Source organism: Mus caroli, chromosome 2, assembly GCF_900094665.2.
Source record: "Mus caroli chromosome 2, CAROLI_EIJ_v1.1, whole genome shotgun sequence".
NCBI lineage: Eukaryota > Metazoa > Chordata > Mammalia > Rodentia > Muridae > Mus > Mus caroli.
This window is the reverse complement of record NC_034571.1, coordinates 159,564,689-159,590,316: the sequence shown is the minus strand read 5'-3', so window position 1 is coordinate 159,590,316 and position 25,628 is coordinate 159,564,689. Positions and strand designations below refer to the sequence as shown.

The 25,628-nt window shown below is 53.0% G+C and overlaps 1 protein-coding gene across 1 annotated transcript; it reads left to right on the top strand.

Annotated features, from left to right (window-relative positions):
* Positions 1 to 6,307: 6,307 nt before the first annotated feature.
* Positions 6,308 to 25,244, top strand: LOC110284278 (transmembrane protein 189). The gene is made up of 6 exons (XM_021150001.2): positions 6,308 to 6,485; positions 13,202 to 13,321; positions 20,814 to 20,905; positions 21,689 to 21,833; positions 22,884 to 23,096; positions 23,679 to 25,244. The coding sequence occupies exons 1-6, from the start codon at positions 6,362 to 6,364 to the stop codon at positions 23,798 to 23,800; spliced, it is 816 nt and encodes a 271-aa protein (XP_021005660.1). The 5' UTR covers positions 6,308 to 6,361; the 3' UTR covers positions 23,801 to 25,244.
* The last annotated feature ends 384 nt before the right edge of the window (positions 25,245 to 25,628 follow it).

Sequence of the window (25,628 nt, the reverse complement as noted above, 5' to 3'; positions counted from 1 at the left end):
TAAAAAAAAAAAAGAGAGAGAGAGAGAGAGAGATGCATCTTTTAAAAGTGGGAGATATCGGAGGGTAGGATCAAGGGTCATTGAATGCCAGGGAAGAGAGTGTGGGTCTGTGGGTCAAGGTGACAGATGGGAGTCATAAGAGAAGCATGCAGTGCCTCTGCGCCTGGAAGGTTCTTCCAAAAGCTCAGCTCCACATCTCCCCACAAGGCTCCTTTGCTTCATCCGGATTCCTGTGCATGGCACCAGACTGACCCATGGTTGTTACCCCACCTCTCAGAGTGCAGCCTGAGGAGCTGGCTCTCTGCATTTCAGAAGGCAAAGCCAAGACACAGGCCAGTGCCCAGAGCCACCAGCCGTGGCAGGCCAAGCCTTCTGCCAGCCTCCCTACGGCTGGCCTTTGCTCTCACCCTAAGTGCAGGATTCTACCTGAGCTGCTCATTTGTTTCTTTTTTTTTTTTGGTTTTTTCGAGACAGGGTTTCTCTGTGTAGCCTTGACTGTCCTGGAACTCACTTTGTAGACCAGGCTGGCCTCAAACTCAGAAATCTGCCTGCCTCTGCCTCCCGAGTGCTGGGACGCCCGGCTTCATTTGTTTCTTAGCTTGACACAACCAAGAGTCACCTTGGATGACTTGGGATGGGAGAGCAGGCCCGTGAGCAGCCAGCCTTCTTCCTGGTTGCTCCCTGACCCTCTCAAAGAGGGGCTGAGACCTGGAAGTATAAGGTAAAACAAACCCTTTTTTGCCCAACCTTCTTTTTGGTCATGGTGTTTTATCGTGGCAACAGATGCCAAGCTGGAGCAAGCACCGGGTTGCTGTGATGGACCTGCCCATGTGGCTAGGAGAGAACGGGGAAGATTTTGGCGGTTTGAACTGCACACCGAGCCCTCTGCGTTTGGTGAGCTGTGGCCGTCTGGAAGAATGAGAGCTACTCGGGCAGTGGAGGCCTGGCTTATGATCAGGAAAGCTGAGAGTCTCTCGGAGACTGCTGGGGTCATGCCTATGGTATGTCTGAATGAGGTATCTGCAGAAATGAAACCCTTACTTCACTGGCACAATCAGTGCTGGTCAGCTGGAGCCACGAAATCAGCAATGGTTAGGAAGAGACTGGCATCACTGTAGTGAAATCTTCTGGGAAGTGCTTTCTCAGAATCGACCACAGAAGCTGTCCAGAAGGGGCCAAGGCCACATCTCAAGATGACAGCCAGTGCTGGAGAGATGGCTCAGCAGTTAAGAGTACTTACTGCTCTTCCAGAGGTCCTGAGTTCAATTCCCAGCAGTGGCTCACAACCCTCTGTAGTGGGTCTGGTGCTCTCTTCTGGTGTGTCTGAAGAGAGCAATAGTGGTGTGCTCATATGCAAAAAATAAATAAATAAATCTTAAAAAAAAAAAAAGATGACAGCCAAACTCAGAGAACAGTCTTCCACATGTGCTGTTTTTGAAGACATGAGGATGTCATGACGAGCAGTCAGGCTTGGCACGGTTGGCAGAGAGGCCAGGAAGCCATAGGTGAAGATGTACCATCGGTTACAGTGGGACCCGCAGGACCAAAGGAGTCACGGAGAGCAGTTCAGGCGCTCGACACCGTACAGCAGGAGTGGAGTCTCTGCAGGTCAGCCAGGCGGCCATTGCTGTCAGTGAAGCCTCAGTTGCCGTGAAGATCCCAGGGGATGAGAGGACCCAGGACTGTGGAAGGACCATGACAGTGGCCAGTGTGTGGAGTGGAGTTGATCAAGTCTAGGAGACAACGTGTGTGCTGTGGGTGCCAAACCAGAGAAGAAAGCAGTCCAAGCCCTTCAGAGCAGAGATCGTGTGTGAGTCCCAGATATCGGGACTCACAGAGCTGCAGAATTTGAAATTACACCATTGGCTTTTCTTTAAAATAAGAAAATATGTAATTTGCTTTTTACTTTATAGGAGCCCACAGTTAAGAGATTTGGGATAGGGCTGGAGAGATGGCTCAGCGGATAAGAGCACTGACTGCTCTTATCCAGAGGTCCTGAGTTCAGTTCCCAGCAACCACATGGTGGCTCACAACCATCTAACCAATGCCTTCTTCTGGTGTGTCTGAAGACAGCTACAGTGTACTCATATAAAGAAAATAAATTAATCTTTTTTAAAAAGAGAGAGAGAGAGATTTGGGGTTTTTAAACAAACATTGGATTTTTTAAAGTGTGGAACAGTTTTCTTTTTAATATTTTTATTGAGAATTTCATATGATGTTGTTTTGTTAGACACCCTCTCTCTCCCTGTGTAGCTCTAACTGGCCTTGAACTTGCTATCTAGACCAGGGTGGCTTCAAACTCAAGAACTCTAGCTACCTCTGCTCACTGGTGTTGGAGTGATACCTGGCTCATACGATGTGTTTCCATCACGCCACTCCTCACAGACCCATCCTCAATCCTGGAATTTTTTTTTTAAGATTTATTTATTTATTATATGTAAGTACACTGTAGCTGTCTTCAGACACTCCAGAAGAGGGCGCCAGATCTCGTTATGGATGGTTGTGAGCCACCATGTGGTTGCTGGGGTTTGAACTCTGGACCTTTGGAAGAGCAGTCGGGTGCTCTTACCCACTGAGCCATCTCACCAGCCCAATCCTGGAATTTTTTAATGCTGTTTTTTTTTTTTAAAAAAATTTGGACTGTTTCATATTGTATTTACATGAGACCTTGAGGACAAGCCAAGGCAAGGTTATGTTTTAACCGTGATCTGTTTATGTGTCACGTTGACAAGGGGTGGCTTAATCTGGTCAGTGTTCATAGTTAACACACCCCAAGGTTTACTTGGGAAAGGGGACAAGCCAGCGAGCAGCATTCTCCATGGTTCCTGTCTCCAGATCCCTGCCTTAGATGCCTGCCTGACTGCCCTTAAAGAAGGACTGTGACCTGGTTGCTTTGAGTCATGGTGTTTTATCACAGCAAAGGATCAAACAAGGATACCATCTGACCCTCATTTCTGTTTTTGCTCTTCGGTCTGTCATCATTCCACCTAAAGGTTCTTTCTGTCCTGAAGGACGTGTTCCAGATGGTTTGATCTAGATCTTCAGCCACTAGCCCCAGGCTACCACAGAGGATGTTACATGAGCCTAGCGTAACAGTAGTAAGTTCTGAACATCTGTAATTCATTCACTTGCCGGACAGTCGGCATGGCTGTGGCTGGTGAGAGTGTGAACCCGCACACCAGTCCAGCGGCAGCTTCTTCCGTACTGCCAGGAGTGACTGACAACTGTCAAGGCTTTTAAACATCTGTCTGAATAATGCCATGTCACATGTGTGTCCCACCAGATCTACCTGTATATGCAAAAAATGACATTATACACGAGCCTTATAATGCGCAAAGAAGAAGCCACACACTGTGGCATCTAAACAGAGAAAACCAAAGGGAAAATATAGATAAGCAGACTCCAGCAAAAGTCAATTTCTGTATATAAAGGGCATTGCTGCCCAGTGTGGTGACACACTCCTTTAATCCCAGCACTTGGGAGGCAGAGGCAGGCGGATTTCTGAGTTCGAGGCCACATCCTAGTCTACAGAGTGAGTTCCAGGACAGCCAGGACTACATAGAGAAACCCTGTCTCGAAAAAAAAAAAAAAAAAAAAACAAAACAAACAAAAAACGAACCAAAGGACCCAAGAAGAGAATATTCCAATTCTTTTATGTTAAAAAAGATGGGGGCTGGGGAGATGGCTCAGAAGTTAGGAACACTGGCTGTTCTTCCAAAAAAAGAGTAGATTTAATAACCCATCTCTATTTGTCTAATTTCTTATAATACTACTATATCCCCCTTTTTTCTTTTCAACCAACCCCCTTCCTTCTACCTAAGAAAGAAAGGATAGAGAAGAAGAAAGGAAAGATATAAATCCCTGAGTCTAAGCTCTCGATTTTGTTTCCTCCATGTCCAAGACCACAGTGATTTGTAATCATCCCCTAAAATGACAACATATCTATTATTCATAAAATAACCAAAACCATCCATCCCAACTTAAGGGATTGAGATGGCGGGCCTCTTATAATTGTTTCTTGCTGAATTGGGCAAAGAATTAATTTTGTGGGCCCAAAAGGAAATTGGAAAAATGGCTAAGTGAAAAGAAAGCTAGCTGGTATAATTTGTTGTCCAGTCTCGGTACTGAGAAAGTTCAGGGTTTAACTGACGTCCTGACTGGAACAGTTTGAAAGGCTGAATGAACCACTGTCATTTGGATCAGCAGTCCTTTCTGAGATTGTCCTAGAAGCAAGTCTCTGGGAACAGCATCAGTTTGAGCAGGATTAATCAGGGAGCTGGAACAAGAGGTCTCAGAATCTTAGCATCCCCGAGGGTGAATTCTTTTTTTTTTTTTTTTTAAAGATTTATTTATTTATTACATGTAAGTACACTGTAGCTGTGTTCAGACACACCAGAAGAGGAAGTCAGATCTCATTACGGATGGTTGTGAGCCACCATGTGGTTGCTGGGATTTGAACTAAGGACCTTTGGAAGAGCAGTCGGGTGCTCTTACCCACTGAGCCATCTCACCAGCCCATGAATTCTAATTCTATAAGGACTGTCCATTTGGTCGTTCTGTGGACATAAAGTGTTTAGAGGTGATATACGTTTCTATATTAACATAATGTATGGAATGTGCACTGTGCACAGATCTGTTAAAGATGAATTTTGCAGCCGGGCAGTGCACGCCTTTAATCCCAGCACTCGGGAGGCAGAGGCAGGCAGATGTCTGAGTTCAAGGCCAGCCTGGTCTACAAAGTGAGTTCCAGGACAGCCAGGGCTACACAGAGAAACCCTGTCTCAAAATAAAAAAACAAACAAAAGACAAAGAACAAAAAAACAAACAAACAAACAAACAAAAACAAACCTACTGCCGAGCTGGAACCCTTGAGATTGCTCCCCTGGACTTCCACGGTTGATGGAACAAGCCAACCAAAGCCCAAGTGTTGCCCTTTGACCACACATGGACACTCAAGAACACACATGCACACAAAACAACAAAAAAAAAACTACAGAAAGAGACTTCCCCGGTCATTTCCAGCAAATCTCAGAGACTCTGCATAGGGCCAAGCTGGTGCTCTGTGAACTGAATAACGGTGAGACAGAGTTAGTTCCGACTACCTGTCTTGTCTGTCAAGCAGGATGTCCTGGCCACTGGGATCTCCAGCCCTAATCTGCAACCCTAGCCTTCTTGCTAACAGGCGCTGTGCAGTCTGGGAGGGTCTGAGACCCAGCACCTGCCACAGCAAGTTCAGCAGAACCCCTGACACCCCAAATCTAATGGCGCAGTTAATACAAATGCCAGGCTGTCACCTTCATCGGAACAGGAAGGACTTGGGCTGCAGCTTGACTCGGCCATCCGAGTGGCTCTTCCTTTGAGTAGACGTAAGGAGACAGAGAAGGAGCTTGGGACGGACAGAGACCACCCAGGAAAGGAGCACTGTGGGGGAAGGGGAGATAGCCTGGGGAGGCTGGCAACTGAGAAATATGAAGCTTAAATCTCAGAGAAGAACGAAGATGGAGCCTTGGAAAAATTCTTCAGATCTTAAGTTCCCTCTGCGGACCCCAGGCACCTCTAGGTCTTGCAGCCCCAGGGTGGACGCTGTTTATCGTCCCTTAAGGACTTTACATAAGCCTTTAGCTCTCTTAATGCTAATGCCTTAAAGACAGAAGGATATTCTCTGAACTGGAATTCATTCAACCTCTCCTAAAATCTGTCAGCTGTTGGCCCAGGCAGAGTCCCTGCCCTCAGGGGCTCCTTTCCTGATAGGGAGACAGTTACTCCTGACAAGCGCTGAGTAGCGTGAGGGTGATGTCACAGTGACCAGAGGAGGGGGCACCCCAGCAGGTGGTCACGAGCGGCCTCTCAGCAGGCAATATTACTTCTTATGTTCTGTGATTGAGTCTTGCAATGTAGCTCAGGCTGGCCTCGAACGCGAGACACTCCTGGGTAGTGAAATGAAACCTAGCGCGTGCAGCCGATGTGCTGCCCCGTCCAGCAGCTTCCTAGCGAATGCACGATCTGCAGTAGCCATGCACTCCGTAGGCGCTTCGCGGCGCGTACTCCCTGCCTCCAGCGCGGTACGCGAGTTCGCGGGGCGCAGCGGGGACGCGCACATCCACCCTGCCTTCCGCGTCCAGCTGCGTCCAGCTGCGACCCCGCCCCCCGGCGCCGCGGTTGGCTGAGGCCCGAAGGCCTGCGATTGGCCGGGCGCGGCGCGGGCGCGGGCTCCGATTGGCTGTGACGCGGGGCCCCGCCGACGCCCCGCCCCGGCCGCCGCGCCCCGCGCCGGCCGGTCATTGGGCGGCGTGATATCGCCGCGGTTCCGCGGCCGCCGCCGCCGCAGGCAGAGCGCAGCGGGCGGGCCGGGCGACGGGCCATGGCGGGCGCCGAGGACGCGCCGGGCCGGCAGCCGGAGCTGGACGAGGACGAGACGGCGGAGGGCCGGCGCTGGGGCGCACAGCACGCGGGAGCCCGTGAGCTGGCGGCGCTTTACTCGCCAGGTAGGACGGATGGAGGGCCTGCGATCTGATGGGTGCTCGGCGCCGGGCCCGCCCCGACCGAACCCCAGGCGGCCCGAACTCCTGGACCCTAACCCATCTGAGCCCTCTGGATCCGAACCTTAGCCCATTCGAAGTCCCCGGATTCGAACCCTAACCCATCCGGAGTCCATGGATTAGAACCCCAACCTATTCGAACCTCACTTCGACCCAACCCGTCCGAACCCCCACGAATCCAAACCCCAGCCCATCCGAAATGCCGAGATCTGAACTCTACCCAGATCCGAACTCCAGCAGCCTATTTGGACGCCCTTGGATCCGAACCCCACTCCATCCGAACCCTAGCCCCATCCTAACCCTGCCCCCATCCTAATCCCAGCTTCCACCCAAAGCGGAACTCCAGGGCTTCTAACTTTGCAAAGAGCACTCCTAGATCTAGGGACCCTAACTAAACCCCTTCCTACTCCGAGCCCTGCGGCTTTGGAGTTGCAGAGATTTGGAACAGCCCCAGTGCACCTGCGCATCCAGAGTCCTAGCCCCAGGGCACCTTGGGCAGTTTAGGAACCCCACCCTGGCCTGCCTTGTCTTCCTAAATCCCAGTCCAAGGCTTCCGGTTCTCAGGCAGCGCGAAGCCTTAGACATCTCAGTCGCAGGCACTGCCCTTAGCCACCTAAACTCACACGCAGTCCTAGGACCCCCACATTACGAGTCTGCACCCTGTGCGTTTTTTCCAAGACCGTGGGTTGCAAACTAACCCCCCTTCTGGAACTAACAGCTCTCCAGCCTCTAGGGCCCCGATTTGGATTTCAGCTGCAAAATATCCCAGGCGCTCATCCCCCAAGCTCCATCATGGTCCCTGCTTCAGTAGCTGCAGTGAACTTATCCCCTCCCCCTCCCAGTGGGACCGGCAGCCCTCACCTCTTACTGGTAGATTCTCGGCAGCGATTCAGACCCTACTGAGTCTAGCTCTGTCCTCTCCCACACCCACACACTAGCTGCCCATTAGGACACTTCTCACCACCCGGAGCCCCTTTCCCTGGCTCCACCCCTTCCCCCAAAGCCAGGTCCCCTCTCTGGTTTCTTTGCTTCTTGACATGCTCATATCCTAACTGGCACTGGCTCCATCCCGCTCTCCAGCTCTCAGGGAGCCTCAGCAATCTCACTGCCTGGCTGGGCATCCCCAGGGGTTGCGGAAATGCCTGTGCATCCAGGGTCAGATGACAGCCAGCCTTGAGGCCCCTCTGCCAGGGTAGAGTCTCCAGGAGTTGGCTTTGTTATTCAACATTCTATCCGCTCCCTTGGCTGGGCAGCTACAGGGCACACAGCCCTGGCCTGGGTGGGGCTGAGGCCACTACCCCCTTGGCTCCCTGCCCTGGCTGGCATGCGATTGATGCTTTTTCAGCGCTAAGTGGCACGTGACATAGGACCATTTGCTTTTTCTCTATGGGTCCTAGGTCAGTGAGGATTGGCCTCGCCTTGGGTTTCCAGTCTGTATGTTTGGTTTTCCACTTGTCTTGGGTGTTTGGTCTGTTCTGCTGGGTCCTTGACCCGAACACCCAGCCTCAGGACCCGAGTTCTCCTTGAGGGAGGCTGGTGGTGTTAGCTGGATGGCCTGGGTGGTGCCTCCTCTGATCACTCGCTGTAATGACACACACTGTGTGGCTCTAGGCCTTGTGTACAGTAGGCGGCCCCTGTGATTCACCTGGCCAGCCGCCCTTCTCTGAACTTGAAGCGAGCTTGGTCTTGCTGGTCCTCAGGCATATAGTTGGAAATGGAGAGGAAGGGATTCATAGTGTGTGGCTGTGCTGTCCTCACAGCCCCCTTCCTACTGGCCCCAGTCTTTCCTCTTGCTTTCCCCTGGGGTCCACCTCTTGCCCCTCCTTTATGATCAGGTATCAGTACCTGAAGAGCAGCCACACAGCTTCAGACAGCCTCCTGGGGCCTTTCCTAACCCAGAGAGGGAAAGACTGGTCAAACTGGTTCCTCCAAGTTTCTCTCAGTAGGTCTCCTTGTCTCTGTCCCCCGAGCTGTGTGGTCTTAGAGAGGTGCCCTGGCCTCTCCTGACCTGACCCTGTCAAAGAGAAAGCAGGCCTGATGTATATTGAGCACCTAATGGAATATTTCTTCTAGTCCCTGTTCTCAGCCCTGAAGGCAGGCAAGACTTGAACTGGCATTTTGGTTCAGGAGACAGGTAACGGGCCCCTCAATAATAGGGTAGCAAAAGCAACAGGGAAAACATGAGGCAGGGGCTTGGCATTGTAGAGAGCCTGTATCGGGCTTTACTGAAAAGACAGCATTTGAACATGGAGCTGAAGGGAGAAAGGCAGGAGGGAAGGGACCTTGAGAGTGTGTGTGAGGGCCAGAGAACAAGTGGAAAGGCCCCGAGGTGGGAGTGTGGCTGGCACGAGGAACCTGTGGGCTGGAGCAGGGAGAATTCCCTGCGTCCCAGGACCGAGTTCTTGAGATTCCTGGGGCTGATAATGGTTTGTCATTTGACAGCTGATAGCAGTATGTTAACAAAGATGCCATTTACTGAGTGAGCACTGGCTCACACAGGCGTTTCCCCGAATGTTCCCATGTCTTAAACACCAGGCCTATTTAGGGCTATGCCACTGCTGCTGCCACAGAAAGACTGGCGAGGGTAGGCTGTGCATCTTTGACATCTGGTTTTCAGGGAATCTCTGGTACCCTAGGACCACCCTATCCATGTCTGTGGAGGCTTAGCACGGGATGGTAGCCCTTTCTGCTCCCATGGGGGCTATCCACAGCACCAGGACCAAGATGATGAGGGTCTATTTCTTGTTTGCCTGCTTTTGCCCTGGCTGTAGAAATTAGCCAGGTCTAGGACAGCAGTTCAGCCTGTTTGTGGCAGACACAGGGCCTGGTGTGTGTGTGTTTAAGTGTGTGTGTTTAAGTAACTCCAAGCAGGGTGACCAGGGTGGGTGGGATAGAAAGGGGTGACAGGGATGAGGTGCTAGTGATCTAGGGCTTAGTTCTGTGCAGTGGAGTCACTGAGTGTTTTCCTCAGTGCCCCCCTCTGTATGCCTTTCTCAGCAATAAGCCAGAAGCCAGGCTTGAGAGGAGCCTCATGATGGGTCCTCCCTCCCACCTTCCTTGGGCAAGGTGGCACTCGGAGGGGCCAGCTACAACCTGCCACTTCATGGGTGTCCCAGTTGTAAGGACACGGAACCAACTGTCCCGTCACCTTGGACGGCTGTGAGTGCTCTCTGCCCTGGAGGTGTTTAGGACCACAGTGGCCTGACCTGTAGACCTGAAGTTGGACCCTGCATCACTCCAAAATGGGCCTGGTTGAAGCCTTGGCACACAGAGCCTTGGAGCCACTGTGGCATCTGTCCCTGGCCAGGCCTGCTCCCACTGCATTGGCCTGAGCTCTGTCTGTCTCTACCTTAGTCTGACTTTCTCCCTAAGTCTCATCTTTTTATCTCCCTGGTTTCTGTTTCCTCCTTCTGTTTCGTCCCCCTCCGTCTGGTCCTATTCTCTCTGTCCCCCTCGTGTGTTCTCTGTGGTGCACAGCGTCTGAGGGCCAGAGGCCAGCACAGGTGTAGGGTATTTGAGGCAGGAAGAGGCTTGCCCAATGAGGTAGGTGAGTCTCCCTCCCTTGCCAGGCTCCATGCCCATCTCACATTGGCATCTAGGCCAACAAGTGGGCACCCAAACCTCAACAGTCACTGCTACACCTTGGCCCCAGATCAGCAGCACCTCTTGCTCCAGGCCAGGAACAGGCTTTCAGGTGGAACAGGCCACCAGAGTCTTGAGTAAGCGGCCTCCTCTACCGCCTTGGTTTTTGTTCTGGTTTTTTGAAACAGGGATTCTCTGGCTGTCCTGGAACTCACTTTGTAGACCAGGCTGGCCTCGAACTCATAAATCTGCCTGCCTCTGCCTCCCAAGTGCTGGGATTAAAGGCGTGGGCCACCATGCCCAGCTTTAAGCGTGGAGGTTTATAAAGTAGCTCTGTTTAGGTCCGGTGACTATGTGGGCTTGCCAGCGTGGTGGCCTGGGTCCTATGTTTTCAGGGCTAACAAGAACTAGGGATGTGTGTGGTTTTAAGTTTAGGTCACATTTTTTAAGAAATCAGAACAAACCCGACCAGAGGGTCCTGTTTGCAGCCCAGCCTCGTCCCCACATGGCGGGCATCAGCTGATGTCACCATTGTCATTGCTTTAGTCTAAGCCTTGGCTGTGCCTCTGCCTACCCACCTGTCCATCCATCTGTCTGTCCATCCATCCGTCCCTCAATCCCTACGGTTAACCAAGCAGGTTGGCAGGGAGAGTTCCCTGTCCCCTGTCTCCTCCTGAGTCCCCTTCCCCCACCCCTGGGGCTTCCTGCTTCTGAGTCCTGGGCCCTACCCAACAAGCAGGAACCGGAAGAGGTAGGCAGGCTGTGGCTCAAAACGGGACTCAGAAACAACCCAGCTGAGACGGGAAAGATCAGAAGCCTCAGGCCCAGGTCTGCTCCCGTGACCTCTGGGGGCCTTGCCTCTCCTTGGCCTTGGTGTCCTCTTCTGTAGGGGCGAATGACCCCTGAGTCCCCCTCCCATGGTCAGCCTTTTTTTTGGGGGTCAGCTGCTTTAGCTGGTCTGGCTCCAGCAGTCAGGAGCAGCAGCTACTGTAGGGACAAGGGTGGAATCTAAGCTCTGCTTCCTACGTGGTGCTGAGCCTAGGACACAGTTCCGGTTTTGTGACTGGATGTGTTCATCCCACAAGCACTGACTGAATACCAGCTGAGTGCCAGGGCCTGGTGAAGGAACTTGACCTAGCCCTAGTTCATATTCAGGTGGGGCTGTAGCCCTGGGGAGCGGGGGAGGGCGTGTCAGAATCACAGAGCAGGAGAGATGGTAGAACGTTCGTTCTTCGGGGGCAAGGCGGTGGGCAGCAGGCCTGGCTTGGGTCTTCATTAACCCCATACATGAGCCTTCACCAGGACAACAGTGTGGTAGAGAAATGGGGGCAAGCATGGGCAGCCGGAACAGGACAGGGGGAGGGTTGAGGAGGCCACAACATCCTTCAGCTCAGCGTGCTGAGCTGCCTTGGGCTGCCTCCCTTCGATTTTCCTCGTAGCCTCTGCTTCTGGGTAGGTTCTTGGTTCCTGCAACAGTAACTGCTTGGTATATATTAAGCACCAGTGATAATAACATTGTCAAATGCCTGGGAAACAGGCAGAGGCTTGCTACTCATGTGTGGTTTATTCCTTATTAAAAAAATATGTATGTGTTAAAAATGAGTTGACAGAGCGGGGCAGTGGTGGTGCACGCCTTTAATCCCAGCACTTGGGAGGCAGAGGCAGGCGGATTTATGAGTTCAAGGCCAGCCTGGTCTACAAAGTGAGTTCTAGGACAGCCAGGGCTACAGAGAAAAAAAATAATAATAAAGAAAAGAAAAAAACAAAACCAAACAAAAAATTATAACTTTCGAGAAGAAAACGCCTTGATGTGCTCTATCGAGGGGAGGGCGGCCTCGGGTGGTCTCCAGGCTTGGCTTCTGTACAGTTTTCTTCGATTGAGTGTATTTGTGCCACAGCATGATGTTGGCTGAGGACAGCTTGTGGGAGTTGGGTCTCCCCTTTCATTGTGTAGGTCCCAGGGATTGAACTGAGAGCATCAGGTTTGGCAGTACATGCCTTTACCCACCAAACCATCTTGCCGGCTCCTTTATGTCTTTGTGTGGTGGAGCCTTAAGCAGCCTCGTGCTCAGCTCCCGACCCTTTCCTCCCTTGATGTTTTACTCACTTTTTAAAAATGTTTATACATACTTTCTTTTTATTTGGTGAGTGAGTGTGTGGGGTGTGTGTGTGTGTGTGTGTGTGTTACAGAGGTCAGAGGATAACTTTCAGGAGGAGTCCGTTCTCTCCTGGCGTGTGGCACCCAGGGACTGATCTCAGGTGATCGCGCTTAGTGGCAAGCTCTGTTTCTGGCAGAGAAAGCTCTCCAGCCTTTCTTCTTTATTGATGTCTCTAGCCTTTCTTCTTTATTGATGTCATCACCGCATTTGCTCTCTGTACCTCCATAGAACGTGGGCAACAGAGAGAGCCATGGGGCAATTCTGCCTCATCCCTGGGCCGTGGACACTTAGATGATGTCCAGAGTTTTGACACCTCCACCAGAGCCACAAGGACTGATCTGATTGTCCAAGCTTCCTTGTCTATAAACTGATTACATAAAATGGAATTCTCATAGCCACGTCCTCAGATCCTGTGTCTCCTTGGTCACCTGCAGCCTTCTGGAGACCACACTCCTGCCTGGCTGCAGGCGTCCAGATGCCAACCCTGGAAGGCCTAATGTTCTCAATGCCCTATTTCTCTTTGACCCTGAGGCTGATGGCCTGTGTCCTGCTACATGGAAGCTGGGCAGGCTCTGGATATCCCTGGGTTAAAGGATCAAAGGCCTCTTGCTTCAGATGACCACCTACCTGGGAACAGATGGTACCAGGAAACCAGTTCAAATACAAGGGTGTCATTAAGTTCCCACAGAAGTCCCCAGAAAGCCTGAGAGACCAGCATTGGGACCTGTCTGTCACTTGCAGGCCCAGCCTCACAGGCACACAACATTTGCTCAGTGTCCTGCTTCTACAAAAGCCCTTCTTCTGGGCCAGCAGTGCTGTCTGTGAAATGGGCTGGTGGTGGGTGCTTGGCACAGTCCGCCGCCGCTACCGTTGAGGCTCCCACAGCCCGTGCCTCACACAGCCCTCCTCCCCTCCCCACAGGCAAGCGCTTCCAGGAGTGGTGTTCCGTGATCCTCTGTTTCAGTCTCATTGCCCACAATTTGGTCCACCTCCTGCTGCTGGCCCGCTGGGAGCACACACCCCTCGTGATCCTGGGTGTCGGTGAGTACCAGGGCCCCTCTCGAGGTCGTGTGCCTTTGTGCAGTCGAGCTCATGAGTGCTCGGGGTGGTCTCGCGTCAGCACCTGCTCATCTTGGAGCATTCAGTCGAGTGGCATGGTGACATCACCCCCAGTTCCTGTTTGTTCCATTCTTCTTTTGGCGTACTGAAAATCAGCCACCTCCCCCAGCTGTTCTCCAGCGCCCCCCCCACCCCCGCCCACTGCCCTGTCCAGTGCTCACCTGGCAGCCATTCCATCTGACAGCCCCCAACTTCAACATTCCATCCTTGTTGCTGTTCGGCCACACTGACCACACTCTCGGCGCATGCACACCCCTTCCTTTGGGGGCCTCTGTACGAGCCGTTCACTGTACCTGTAGCCCTTCTCAGGACTCCACGCTTTTGGTCCCCAAGATCTACTGACAGCCACCTGCTTAGGTAGGTCCTCCGTGATGGGCCCTCAGAGACAGCCCTGTGGAGTTTGGTGGGTGCAAGCCTTTAATCTCAGTACTTGGGAGGCAGAAGAAGATCTGTGATCTCTGGACCAACCAGGGCCACATGTTGACCAAGCCCTGCCACACACACTGTCGCTGGAGCCCACTGGGTCTCCAACAACTCAGAAGTCAGATTTTTTTTTTCCCCTGTTCCATTCACTGCTGTATCTCCAGCCTCGGGCATGAGCCCTGATACATGGCAGGTGCTGGGAATTCAGTGAGTTGGATGGTGTATATGGAGTGGGGGTCCTGTGTGCTAGGAAGTCCTGGTGTTCCCCTTGGCCAGGCTGAGACTCATCTTCTTGATGAGGAACTAGGGGCCGAGAGAAGGGACCTGTAGGACACTTTAACCTGAAGCACATGTGGTCGGAATGTCTGACTGCAACCCGAGCTCCAGATGGCTCAGTTTCCCTCCTTTCCAGCCTATTGTCGTCTGGCTCAGGTGCCCCAGGGCTGGCCAAGGGGTTGTGGTACCCTTGGTCCTACCTGACCCTTCCTGTGGCTTTGCTTCTCAATCCTGTTAAAAGCATTCTGTCTGCCTAAGCCAATAGTGTACAGCCCTGCTAATCAAGCTGTCTCACAGGCCAGGGGAGAGTTTAGCCCGCTTTGTGATGGAGAGCCCAGGCCTCATCTGCAGGAGTCCCATAACCCCCACACCCACCCCCAACCCCTCCTAGGAGCACCTAGCCCAGAATTGGGAGGCTCCTGCAGCCTTGGCTGGGCTGGCTGCAGCACATGTCCTGAACACTGAGGCCGTGGCAGTGTGGTTTCCTGGAGCTGTAGGAAAGCCGGGAGGATCCAGCCACGCTGAGAGGGCTGGTGATCGGGATGAAGAGGGAAGGTGACCTGGCCTGCAAGACCACTGGCCAAGGCTACCTTAACCCCTGCTCATGCTGACAGTGGATATTCTATAAGTATCTGCTAGGTCATGCCCTGAGTTGGCTATCTCCCTGGCAACAATATTGTCCAGCATTGTTCTCTTCCCACCGGCCCTGGGCTCTCTAGGCACACCCTCCCTGGCCAAGGGTAGGGAAACACCCTGTAGTAGGTCCAGCTGGGTGCCATACTGTCAGGTCACCTTCCCACGCTGCCTGAGACCTGTGTTTCTGCAGCTCCCAGCCCCATCCTAGAAGCCAAGGTGGCCGGATCTCCCAGGCACCCAGCTTCTGGGCTGATAAGGGCAGGTAATCCCCTGATAGCAGTGTTTACACAACCCTCAATTGATTTAAATAGCCGCCCTGATTTGTCTGTTAGCATGTAGGTAGCCGCCAAGGGCACTGTGCCAGCTTGTTTCTATCTCTTCAACAGTTCCTGATGCCCCAGGTAGCCCCGGAAACCAGAGCTTAAACTGAAAGGATTCTAGTCTGTAAAAGTCGGGCTTGTGTGACACAATGCTTGAGAGCTGATCAAGATAAAACTGTGGTTGTTAACAGCCTGGAGGGGAGGAGATGCCAGAGGAGGCTTATCTGAGGCAGGGCGACAGGTGCAAAGGCCCTGAGGCTGCCGTGAGCCTTGCATCAAAGAGGCCTGGTGACCTTTCACTGAAGTGGATGGGTGAAAGGGACAGGACCTTGGGGGTCATGGTCTGGACAATGGGATTATCTTGAGTGTTGTAGGGAGTCACTGGTGAATTTCTCATGGGAAGATGCTGGGTGCTAGGTTTCTGGTGCTAGGACCCAGGAAGCAGGTGGTGATGGGTTTTTCGAACTCAGAGGAGCTCGGCAGTTGAGCTGCGTGATGGTGGCAGAGGAGAAACAGAAGTAGCCTGGGGAAGACCTCAGCTGGACAGCAGGAATGAGCACAAGGTACAGCCCAGGGAGTGGAGAAAGCTGAGAGGCCCGCTGCCTCAGAGAGGGCACCACCCGAGTCGGCAGCACAGCAGGCAGCCTGATGGTGTAGCAAAGGGACCTGGCCCTGAAGGTCACTGATGGCCGTGACAAAGATAGCGTGTGGTGAAAAACTGATCGTTCTCTTGGGGAGGGGATGCCGTGGGTCCTTGAAGGGGCAGCTTGGAGACTGAGGAGAGCAGGGATCAGCACCGAGTCCCAGAGGCCACACTGCCTGAGGCGTCTGGATTAACATAGCCTGAGCGATGTGCTGGCTCGGGGTCTGTCTACCTAGTCTGCTGGCCTCTCAGCTCCACGCAGCCTTCACAATGCTGCTGTCACTGGATAGAGCAGCATCCTTGTGCCCTTCCCAGTGTCTGCGGGGAAGGATGGTGACCATGCCAAAGCTGCTCCCAGGGTGACCCAGCCACCAGCCACCACCAAGGCTGGAACAAAGAGACGTCTGTATCTGTACCCTGCCCCCATTAAAGGAGCCTCATGGGCAACTGAGTGCCCTAGAAAACAGCTACCAGGCTGCAGGAATTGAGAGCCTTTTCCTCAGGTGGTGGGAGAGGACGCTCTTGTCCAGGTTATTCCTGGCACCAGCGTCGAGCATGTCTCTGTGAATACCAGATGCCAGTCATCCTACAGATGGCAAGACTGAGGCTCACAGAGGGATGCCGGGCTCAGGCTACAGGCAGCTACCACTGGGGAGCTTGTGCCAGAGCCCAGAGCTCTGGCTGCACCCTTGTGCTTCTTTCGAGAGTTTCTGATAGTTAAGGGACAGGTATCCTGCATGACTCTCATTTCCCAGACCTGGACATGACGCTGAGTGTGGTCCTCTTGCCCCCACCCGCACGGGTGACCTTGGACAGTCCTTCCCTGCCAGCCTGAGCAGGTCTGAGGCCTCTGGGCAGGGCAGGTGTGATGGGGCTGTCACTGGACATGAAGGGAGATTGCACCGTTCTTGTAGATGGTTCTCCATGATGACCCCGATTTCCTGATCTTCACCTTCAGAGTGCTGGGTTTACTTGGCAGCTGTTTCTGCAGGGTTGGAATCAAACCCAGGGAACCCAGGGCTTTGTGTGTGAAAATAATTCTCTCCCGGCAGTTGCTTTTAGGCCATTTCGGGGTAAGGAAGGGTGGAAGGAAGCAGGCGTTGAAGCTCTGCGCTTGTGCCAGTTAGCACCCAGGGGGGCTGCTCTATGCTATGCTCTGCCATCGATCACTTGCCTTTAGTCTCATAGCCAGTGTCCCCTTCCTATCCCAGAGTCCCATCTAGGCTTGCACAATCTGGTTACTTGTCATGGCCCTATTTGAGGATCATTGGTCTGTGGCAGTTTCTCAGCCACAGCCCAGGCTGGCTTCAAGTTCTCTCTGTAGCCCAGACTGTCCGAGAACTCCCGGTCCTCAGCCTCCTGAGTGCTGGGGGCGGAACTCAGGCCATACACATACTGGGAAGGCGGTCTCCCTCTGACGCCTCACTTGCAATCTTGGCTGACTTGGGAACACTGGTTAGAATTATTAGGATGCCTCAGAGTCTAGAGTGGTGATGCGCTCCTGGCCTGATTGGTGTCAGCAGAACAGCTCAGTGCAGCTCGCCACTGTGAGGTCACTTTGCCCTGGACCAGGAGCACCTTCTGGGTTTTTTCCCATGTTACCATGCACCCCTCCCGGCTTCTTTTGAGACAGCCTCAGCCCTAACTTAAGTCAGTAGTGAGGTCCATACAGCGCACTTTCCTGACGCCCCTGCAGTGCTGGGCACTGGAAAGAGGCTCCCAAAGGCCACCCTGGCTTGACTTTGTAATGCTGTTCTACTGTGTTCTGATGACAGAGGATTAGCTGCCCAGGACAGTTAAGGGGAAGGAGCTTAAGCACACTAACCTGGTCCCCAAGGACTAACAGAGTCGATGCGCTCAAGTCCAGTGTGCTCTGGTTTAAAAGAAAAAGTGTCAACCAAAAAAAAAGAAGGAAGGAAGGAAAAAGGGGAAAAAACCTCTTATGGTGTCAAACAGAAGTCAGGCATAGTGGTAAGTGTCTTTAATCTCAGAACTTGGGAGGCAGAGCTCTGAGTTTGAAACCAGTTTGGTCTACTTAGCAATTTCCAGGCTAGCCAAGGTTACATGACGAAACCCTGCCAATAAAGTTAGTAAGTGTTGAGACTGGATGGGTAGCTCGGCGGATAAAGTGCTCACTGTACAAGGGTGAGGGTTAGAGTTCACATCCTGGCAACCGTATAGAGAAAAATCCAAGTGTGTATGGCAGCCTACCTAAATCCCAGCCATTAGGTGGAGATGGGATCCCCAGGGCAAGCTGGCTTGCTAGACTAGCCAAAGCTGCAAGCTCTGTGTTCAGCCAGAGGTCAGCAGGTAGAGAGCCTAGAAGAACCTTAGTGCCACTGTCTGTTAGGGTATGTTTGCACACCTGTCACCCTTGTACTTGACAGGCTGAGACCGGAGGATCAGAAACGTTCAAGGCCAACCAGGGCTGCATGAGTCTCTGTCTCAAAAAACACAATGTCTGTTGTCCTCAGACCAGGGGATGGGGGAATCTGTGAGCACATGGACTTCTCCATGAACGAGCAATGCACCCAGGGCTCAGTAAAGGTCCAGTGTGGGCTGCGTGCATTGTACCAGATGATGGCACAGTAGTCAGCAGCAAAAAGGGAAATGGCCAATGCATGTGACACAGGAGTGACTCCAGATGTGCTAGCCCAGTGAAGCAAGCCAAACCCAAAATACTTGCAAACAAGGTATTACAACAATACCATCGCATCACTCCTCGCCCCCTGTGCTGACTGACACGTTGCCTGTGGTCACCCTGTGATGTTGGCAGGGTTGAGTCATAACAACAGAGACCATGTGGCCACAGAGCTGGCGGCCTCCGTGTCTAGCTTTGTTATAGAAGGTTTGCTGGCCCCTTAAGTTCCACATGAAGAGGAAGCCGTGTGGTGACCTTGGCTGGTCAGAGAGGTACAGCCTTGAGCCACATAAGCCTGCACACCAGGGTGTGCAGGTTAGGTACAGTTCTAGTCAGACTCCAGCCATACCTGGGGAAGGAAGTGATCATTTCATTCATGGTCTGGGCCGGACATTCAGGACAAGAAGCCTGGACTAGGAGCCCCTGCTGTGCTCTACCACAGGACCAGTATTCCCCATAACTGTTTGTCAGGGTGGCAGTGTTTAAATCTGTCATTGGTCAGTGATACTGGGACAGGCCTCTGGAAGGATGCTGAGCCCAAATTTGGCAAGAGGCAGAGCAGTGTAGTTAGCTAGAGACAGGTTCCTCAACCCTTGCTTGCTTAGAGGCAGTATGTCTACACCATTCATAGTAGACAGTGGGTCCTGCAGTAATGCCCCAGACCTGTTGGGGTGCCAGGGAGCAGCAAGTCCTCTTCGGGGCACGTTGTCTTCACTGAGCAACAGGACTGCCCAGTGCTAGGCAGTGGAGCCCTTCTATCCTCATCTCCCACCGCTGCTCTGGCCCACTGCCTATGCTTGGATGGGTGAATAGAGAGATGAGCAGGTAGGTGGGTGGAGGGATGAATGGATAGTGCATAGATACATATTAGGTAGGAGGTGGATGGATGTGTGGGTAGGTAAATTTGTGGATAAGTAGCCAGGTGGCTGGACAGGTACCACTGGCTTCTAAAAACCTACCCTTAGCAGCTGCCTTTAAACAGATTGGACACTGGGATTCCATTCCCAAAGTAGCCTGCATCCTTCCTCCTGTCACCTGGGTTACAGTCTCTCTCTCTCGGGAGGTGTCCAGAGGTTCTCACCCACAGGCCTCGTGGCACCCCCAAGGCCTTGGTCCCGTCAATGAGAGTCCAAAAGCACCATTGCAACTCAGAGCCTGGGCCAGGCAACCAGTTTACAGTCAGAAACTGAAGGATGGGGGTCAACGGCACAGGCCTGTACAGCTCCTCATTTCCATACACCCTAATGGGTCAGCTCTGAGGGCCTCCTGTGTGCCAATTGCTACCCCATGCAGCATTGAGCCCATTGATGTCGCAAAACCAAGGTCCAGTCCTAAACCAGAGCCCACGGTGCCCCAGATAACTCAGGTCTTAGGAAGGGCACAGAGCCAGGACCCTAAGCCTCGGAGGAAAGCAAGTTGTTGAACTGCATCCTGGAGAGGAAGAATGTTCCGGGCAGAGAGGAACAGTAAAGGCAGAGGCTCAGAGGACAAGAAGGTACAGGGGGTGAAGGAAGGGCAGGGACACTGCTGGGCTCTCTGCCTCAGTTTCCCCATGTGTTCGTGGCTCCTCCTATGCCTGGTTTAAATCTCAAGGCCTTAGGAGCCAGCTATGCCACTGCCATGTCTTTGACTTGGGCTCCATCCCTCTTCCCACATTCTGTGGGTCACCTCTGTCAAGTAAGCTAAATGCTACTAACGGGTAAGAAAGTGACAGAGAGGCCACAGACAGAGGGCATGTCCTGCTGAGACTTGATAAACAGTCACCACTGAAATCTTTTACATCTTCACCACTCCTGTCCCACAAGAGAAAGTGGGACACAGAGATGTTAAGTAACACACGATCTCACACAGCTCATGGGGAGGGGAGGGCTACCCCAAGCTAGTTCTGAGCAGGTTGAAAGTAAACAAAGAGCTGGGCTGTGGTGGCGCACACCTTTAATCCCAGCCTTGGGAGGCAGAGGCAGGCGGATTTCTGGGTTCGAGGCCAGCCTGGTCTACAAAGTGAGTTCCAGGACAGCCAGGGCTATACAGAGAAACCCTGTCTTGAAAAAACATCAACAACAACAAAAAACTAAACAAAGGGAAAGCTCAAAGAACTGAGTCCATGATACAAGCCAGGTGGGATAGGAGGGATGGAGACAAAATTGCAAGTAAGGAATTGCTTATGTTTGCTGTAGCCCAGGCTAGCCTCAAACTCTGGATCCTCCTGCCTCAGCCTCCCAGGTGCTGGGATTCTAGGCAGCTCAGCTGAGGCCTAAGAAGGCAGTGATGCCCCCACCTCAGGGAGTGAGTCCACTCTGTGCAGACCAGAACCAGGGATGTTGCGTGTTACTCTGTGCACTGGGCATTGGCCCGGATGCTCCGACCTCATAATAAATAAACGTCAAGATTGTGGGGGGTGGGAATGGTCCCCGACAGGAGGGGCGGGACATCTCTGAGTGCCCCTGCCCTGGCTTACATTCTTGTTGCCCACAGTTGCAGGGGCTCTCGTCGCTGACTTCCTGTCCGGCCTGGTACATTGGGGTGCTGATACATGGGGCTCTGTGGATCTGCCCATTGTCGGGAAGGTGCGTATGCGGGGCTGTGTGACTGTCCCAGGGTCAGTACCCTAAGACTGGACTGGGGATCCAGTAACAGCACAGGAGGGTGGGTCAGAGAGCCTCCTGGAGTCTTCCCTCAAGTCAGGGCCAATCCTGTGCTTGCATGTAAGCTGTCGGTGAGGCTTTCGGGCTTAGGCAGAAGATTCAGTCCAAACCAGTTCCATCAGGCAAGGATTCCGAGTCAGTCAGTGCTAAGTTAAAGCCAGGGCAGCCACCTTTTTAGAATGGGCATTCCATTTCTAGTCTCTGCCTTCCCTGCTGAGTTCAGGCCTCCACTCCTGTCTGCCTAGAGAATTCTTTCCCCTAGTGGCTGCCAAGCTCGCAGCACCTCATCCCGTTAGTCCAGCTGGTATGGCACCGCCCATCTGCAGCCAAGCCCCGCCAGGGAGATGGATGGGCTCTGGTTAGCTGGTCCTAGGTCTGTGCTCACTCAGGCCAGGCTCCACTTAGCAGCATGAATTGAGAGCCTGGAGATTGTTCCCAGAATCAGGAGCTTAAGGGCCAGGTAGACAGGGTCCCCTTTGTTTTTGTGGAGATTGTCTCCAAGTCCCTCCCAGTATGGTTGGGGAAACTGAGGCCCAGAAGGATTGAGGAAGATCCGCATCAGTGTATTGAAGCCATTGTGGACTGCAGCCTGTCAGACCGCCCCAGGCAGGGTCTGTGTCTGTGGCGAGGTAGAGGGTGAGGAGCTACAGGAGAGAGCCTGGACTCAGCTGAGTGGGAGGCTACCTCTGTACCCTTCCCACCTAGGCCTTCATCCGGCCGTTCCGAGAGCACCACATTGACCCCACAGCCATCACAAGGCACGACTTCATCGAGACCAATGGGGACAACTGCCTCGTCACGCTGCTGCCACTGCTAAACATGGCCTACAAGTTCCGGACCCAGAGCCCAGGTGAGACCTGCAGTTGGGGCTCCTCAGAGTCCCCGGAGAGGCTCCCAGGGTGTGTGGGTGTCTTGTGACATTTAAAGAAAGTATTCACCATTCGTAGGGCGCATATAAAAGTTGGGCATGTAGCCTAAGACGGCATTCTCTGGTAACGTGACCCCCAGGGTCCTCCTTCCCACCTCCTTCACAGAGCTGCTCATTTGACTTGCTCCTTGTGAGTCACAGGCAGCCCAGGCCTCGTTCTGTTGTATTATTTAAAGAAAAGGCACACTATGAGCATGTGGGTGGGACCTATTAGCCGAGAGCTGGCCCTCTGTGTCTGTACCCTGGGTTCAATCCCAGCACTGGGAAAAAAGGCAAAACATAGACTGTGAGCTGAGGCCAGCAATGCCCGGTTTTGAGTCCCAAAGCTATCTGGCCCACTGCTGGGTATCAGGTGAGGCAATGTCAGAACTTCTGCTAGTTGGCGACACTTCCCTTTGGGAGAAACAGAGGGTCTGTCCATGGCCAGGGATGGGGTACTGCTGGGCCCACCCCCCTTACTGACAGTCTCCCAGCAACCCCTTCTCCATATCCCCACTTCCTTCCTCTCCCCATCCCATGAGCAGGAAGCCAGCAAGCACAGGCCTCCCGAAGGCCCATGGCTTTGCTTTCTTCCAAGGTGAACTCTGTGGAGCTGTTATACCCTAGAAACCCACAGGGCCCCACAGAGCCTGAATCCCTGTCCCAGACGCTGCCTGCCTCCCCTGCTCTGTAGATGTGTTCCAGCAAGAGATACTCCCTCGAGCACATGAGTGTCCTGCTTCAGAGAACCTGACCCAGAGTCCCTGCTCCGAGCCCATGCAACCCACAAGAGTCAGCAAGAATCAGAAACCAGCCCCGGTTGGCTGCAGAGCCCACACTCTTAGCCAATCCCTGGCTGCTTCTAGATCTGAAGATCTGATGGTAGAGGCTGAGGTGGTGCTCCACCTCGGGGGCCTGGGTGCTCCTGGCACAGGAGCTGGCCGGCCAGTGAGGCAGCTGCAAAGGTCTCATGCCCTTGCCCTTGCCTTGCAGAGACCCTGGAGCAGCTGTACCCTTGGGAATGCTTCGTCTTCTGTCTGACCATCTTTGGCACCTTCACCAACCAGATCCACAAATGGTCACACACATACTTAGGGCTGCCATGCTGGGTCACCGTCCTGCAGGACTGGCACGTGATCCTACCACGGAAACACCATCGCATCCACCACGTGGCGCCCCACGAAACATACTTCTGTATCACCACAGGTGGGTGGTGCTACCCCCCAGGGTCAGGAGGGTGGGTGGCCATAAGGCCTTGGCCTCCTGAGTATTCTCAGAGCGCACATTTACTGAATGAACCTCTGTTATGTGCAAGCGTTCTTCTAGGTCAGGGCCTTGAACACCAAAGCCCCTTCCTTACTTCAAGCTCTTGTGACTCCAGACATTCACTCAGCCCACAGACAATTTACTTGGTGCCTATTCACTGCCCTGGGCTTAGGGTATACCAGTAAATAAAACAGACAGAATTCCTTGTGATTGCCTGGTGGGAGGGCACACACCTTTAGTCCCAGCACAGAGACAGGCAGATCTCTGTGAGTTTGCGGCCAGCCTGGTCTACAGAGTGAGTTCCAGGACAGCCAAGTCTACACAGAGAAACCCTGTCTCGAAAAACCAAAAAAAAGGGGGGAAAATCCTAGTGATTTGGGGAGACCTGAGGGAGGGCCCCAAGCCGCACTTGAGAGAGGTCTCTCTCTTTCTGTGTGCCCCACCTTCTTCTGCCTGTCTCCTGAGGGCTCTCCACCCCAGGGCTGGCTCTCCTCACTACCCCCATAACTGTGTCTGCTGCAGGCTGGCTCAACTACCCCCTAGAGGTTATAGGCTTCTGGCGGCGCCTGGAAGATCTCATCCAAGGCCTGACGGGTGAGAAGCCGAGAGCGGACGACATGAAATGGGCCCAGAAGATCAAGTAGCATGTCTGGACTCTTGGTCGCCAACCTTCCCGAACCTGAACTGAAGCCATCTGCCAAATCCCGGCGTCTCTGAGCTACCCTCCAGTGAAGAGAAGTCCCCTGGGCTGGGCCCGGGCACCCCTAGCCCACCCCCAGTGACACAGAATACTTGAGTCACCCACTTTTCATTTCCTCTTCTCCTTTTCTTTCCTTGGGCCTTCCTGGCCACTGAGCTGCTCCGAGGCCAAGCCTGACTGCAGACGGGAGCCCAGTCCTGCTGGCCAGCCCCACCCTGTGCATCTGCTCTGCACGCCTGCTCCCTGGGCCGGTGTAGGGTCACAGACAACAGATCTGTCTCGGTGACCCAGAGAGCCCCCAGAACACGTAAATGTCCCTGGATCATGATTCTCCCTCAGCCCTGTAAACAGACCCTAGAGGCCTAGGTGGGTGGGCCACCCCAGCTGCCACCCAAGGGAGGCAGAGCCGGGCAAAGGTCAGGGGGCAGCTGGCAAGGAGAGGCCATGATGCCCTGCCCACATGCGGATACTCTCCCTTCCCCTAGTTCTCCTGTCCATGTGTCCAGCCACTTCTGAGGTCTCCCTGCAGAGACATCTTCATGGGCACAGCTCTTGTGAAGGGCTTGGTCATTTGGGGAAGGGACACTGTGTCCCTTCTGGCCAATGTGTCAGAGGAGGAAGAATAAGGCTTTTTTATTTGGATTTTTTTTTTAAAGGTGCTTGCTTGTTAATGTAAATAATAGAAAGCCTTAATATCTTTCTGTAACATGGAGTAATATTTTAATGTCATGTTTTGGATGTATATAATATATTTATAACAAAGGAAGCATCTCCTTCACTCTGGTTGCCGTGTGGTGTTTCCGGATGGCTGCATAGAGGGAGCTAGCCCTGGCCTGAGGGATGGGGGCTTTATCCCCAGACACAGTGAAGTGGTCTAGATTTATTTATTTTATGTTTTGCCCGCATGTGTGTGTGTGTACCATGTGTGTGCCTCGTCCCCACAGAGGTCACAGAGAGCATTGGAACCCTGGATCTGAAGTTACGGATGCTGAAACACTGTGGGTACTGGGGAAAAACCGGGTCCTCTTAAGTGCTCTTAACCAGGGTGCCATCTCTCTCCAGTACTGAATTTTTGTTTTTTTTAAGGCGGTGGTGTGTCATATACTCCAAGTGACCTCACACTTCTTATAAAAACCAAGGCTGACCTTGAATTCCTGGTCCCCGTACCCTCCCAAGTGCCAGGATGACAGGTGTGTGCCACCATTCACAAGACCTTTCACCTAGATTGTGCTAGAGCAGTGCTGGCTGGCCTGTCCCAGAACTCCTTTGGGGTCATTGGCATTTGACGTACGTCATGGCTCTGGCCTAGATCCAGACCACCAGACTGACTGACTGTGGTGGGAGCTGATCTAAGAAAAAACACCATAAATAAAGAAAACGTACTACAACTTCTTTATTATATTTTTTGTTTGTTTTAATACTTTGTTCTTTCAAGAGGTAGGGGTCTCAGTATATAGTTCTGGTTATCCTGGAACTTGCTCTGTAGACCAGGCTGGTCTTGAACTCCTGAGATTCATCTTTGATCCCAGCGTTGGGATCAAAGCATGCGCCACCATGCCCAGCTCACAGTGCGGTTTCACAGGGTCATCTGTGGAAAGCTATTAACGAAGCTGCCTTGGAGAAGCAGGGTGGAGGCTGCTGGGACAGGAGGCCATTTGAGAAGGGAGCTGGGAAGAGGCAGAGTCAGCTGGGTTGAACAGAATAGGTCTTTTGGGGAGGACAGCAGGTACAAAGGCCCTGGGGCAGGTCCAGACCTGCAGTTGGATGCTAGG

Excerpts from the sequence above, each read along its gene's own strand:
- LOC110284278 (XM_021150001.2), top strand. The coding sequence starts at position 6,362 with ATGGCGGGCGCCGAGGACGCGCCGGGCCGGCAGCCGGAGCTGGACGAG. Across the intron at positions 13,322-20,813 it reads CCTCGTGATCCTGGGTGTCG|TTGCAGGGGCTCTCGTCGCT; the intron begins GTGAGTACCAGG and ends TGTTGCCCACAG. Across the intron at positions 23,097-23,678 it reads ATACTTCTGTATCACCACAG|GCTGGCTCAACTACCCCCTA; the intron begins GTGGGTGGTGCT and ends TGTCTGCTGCAG.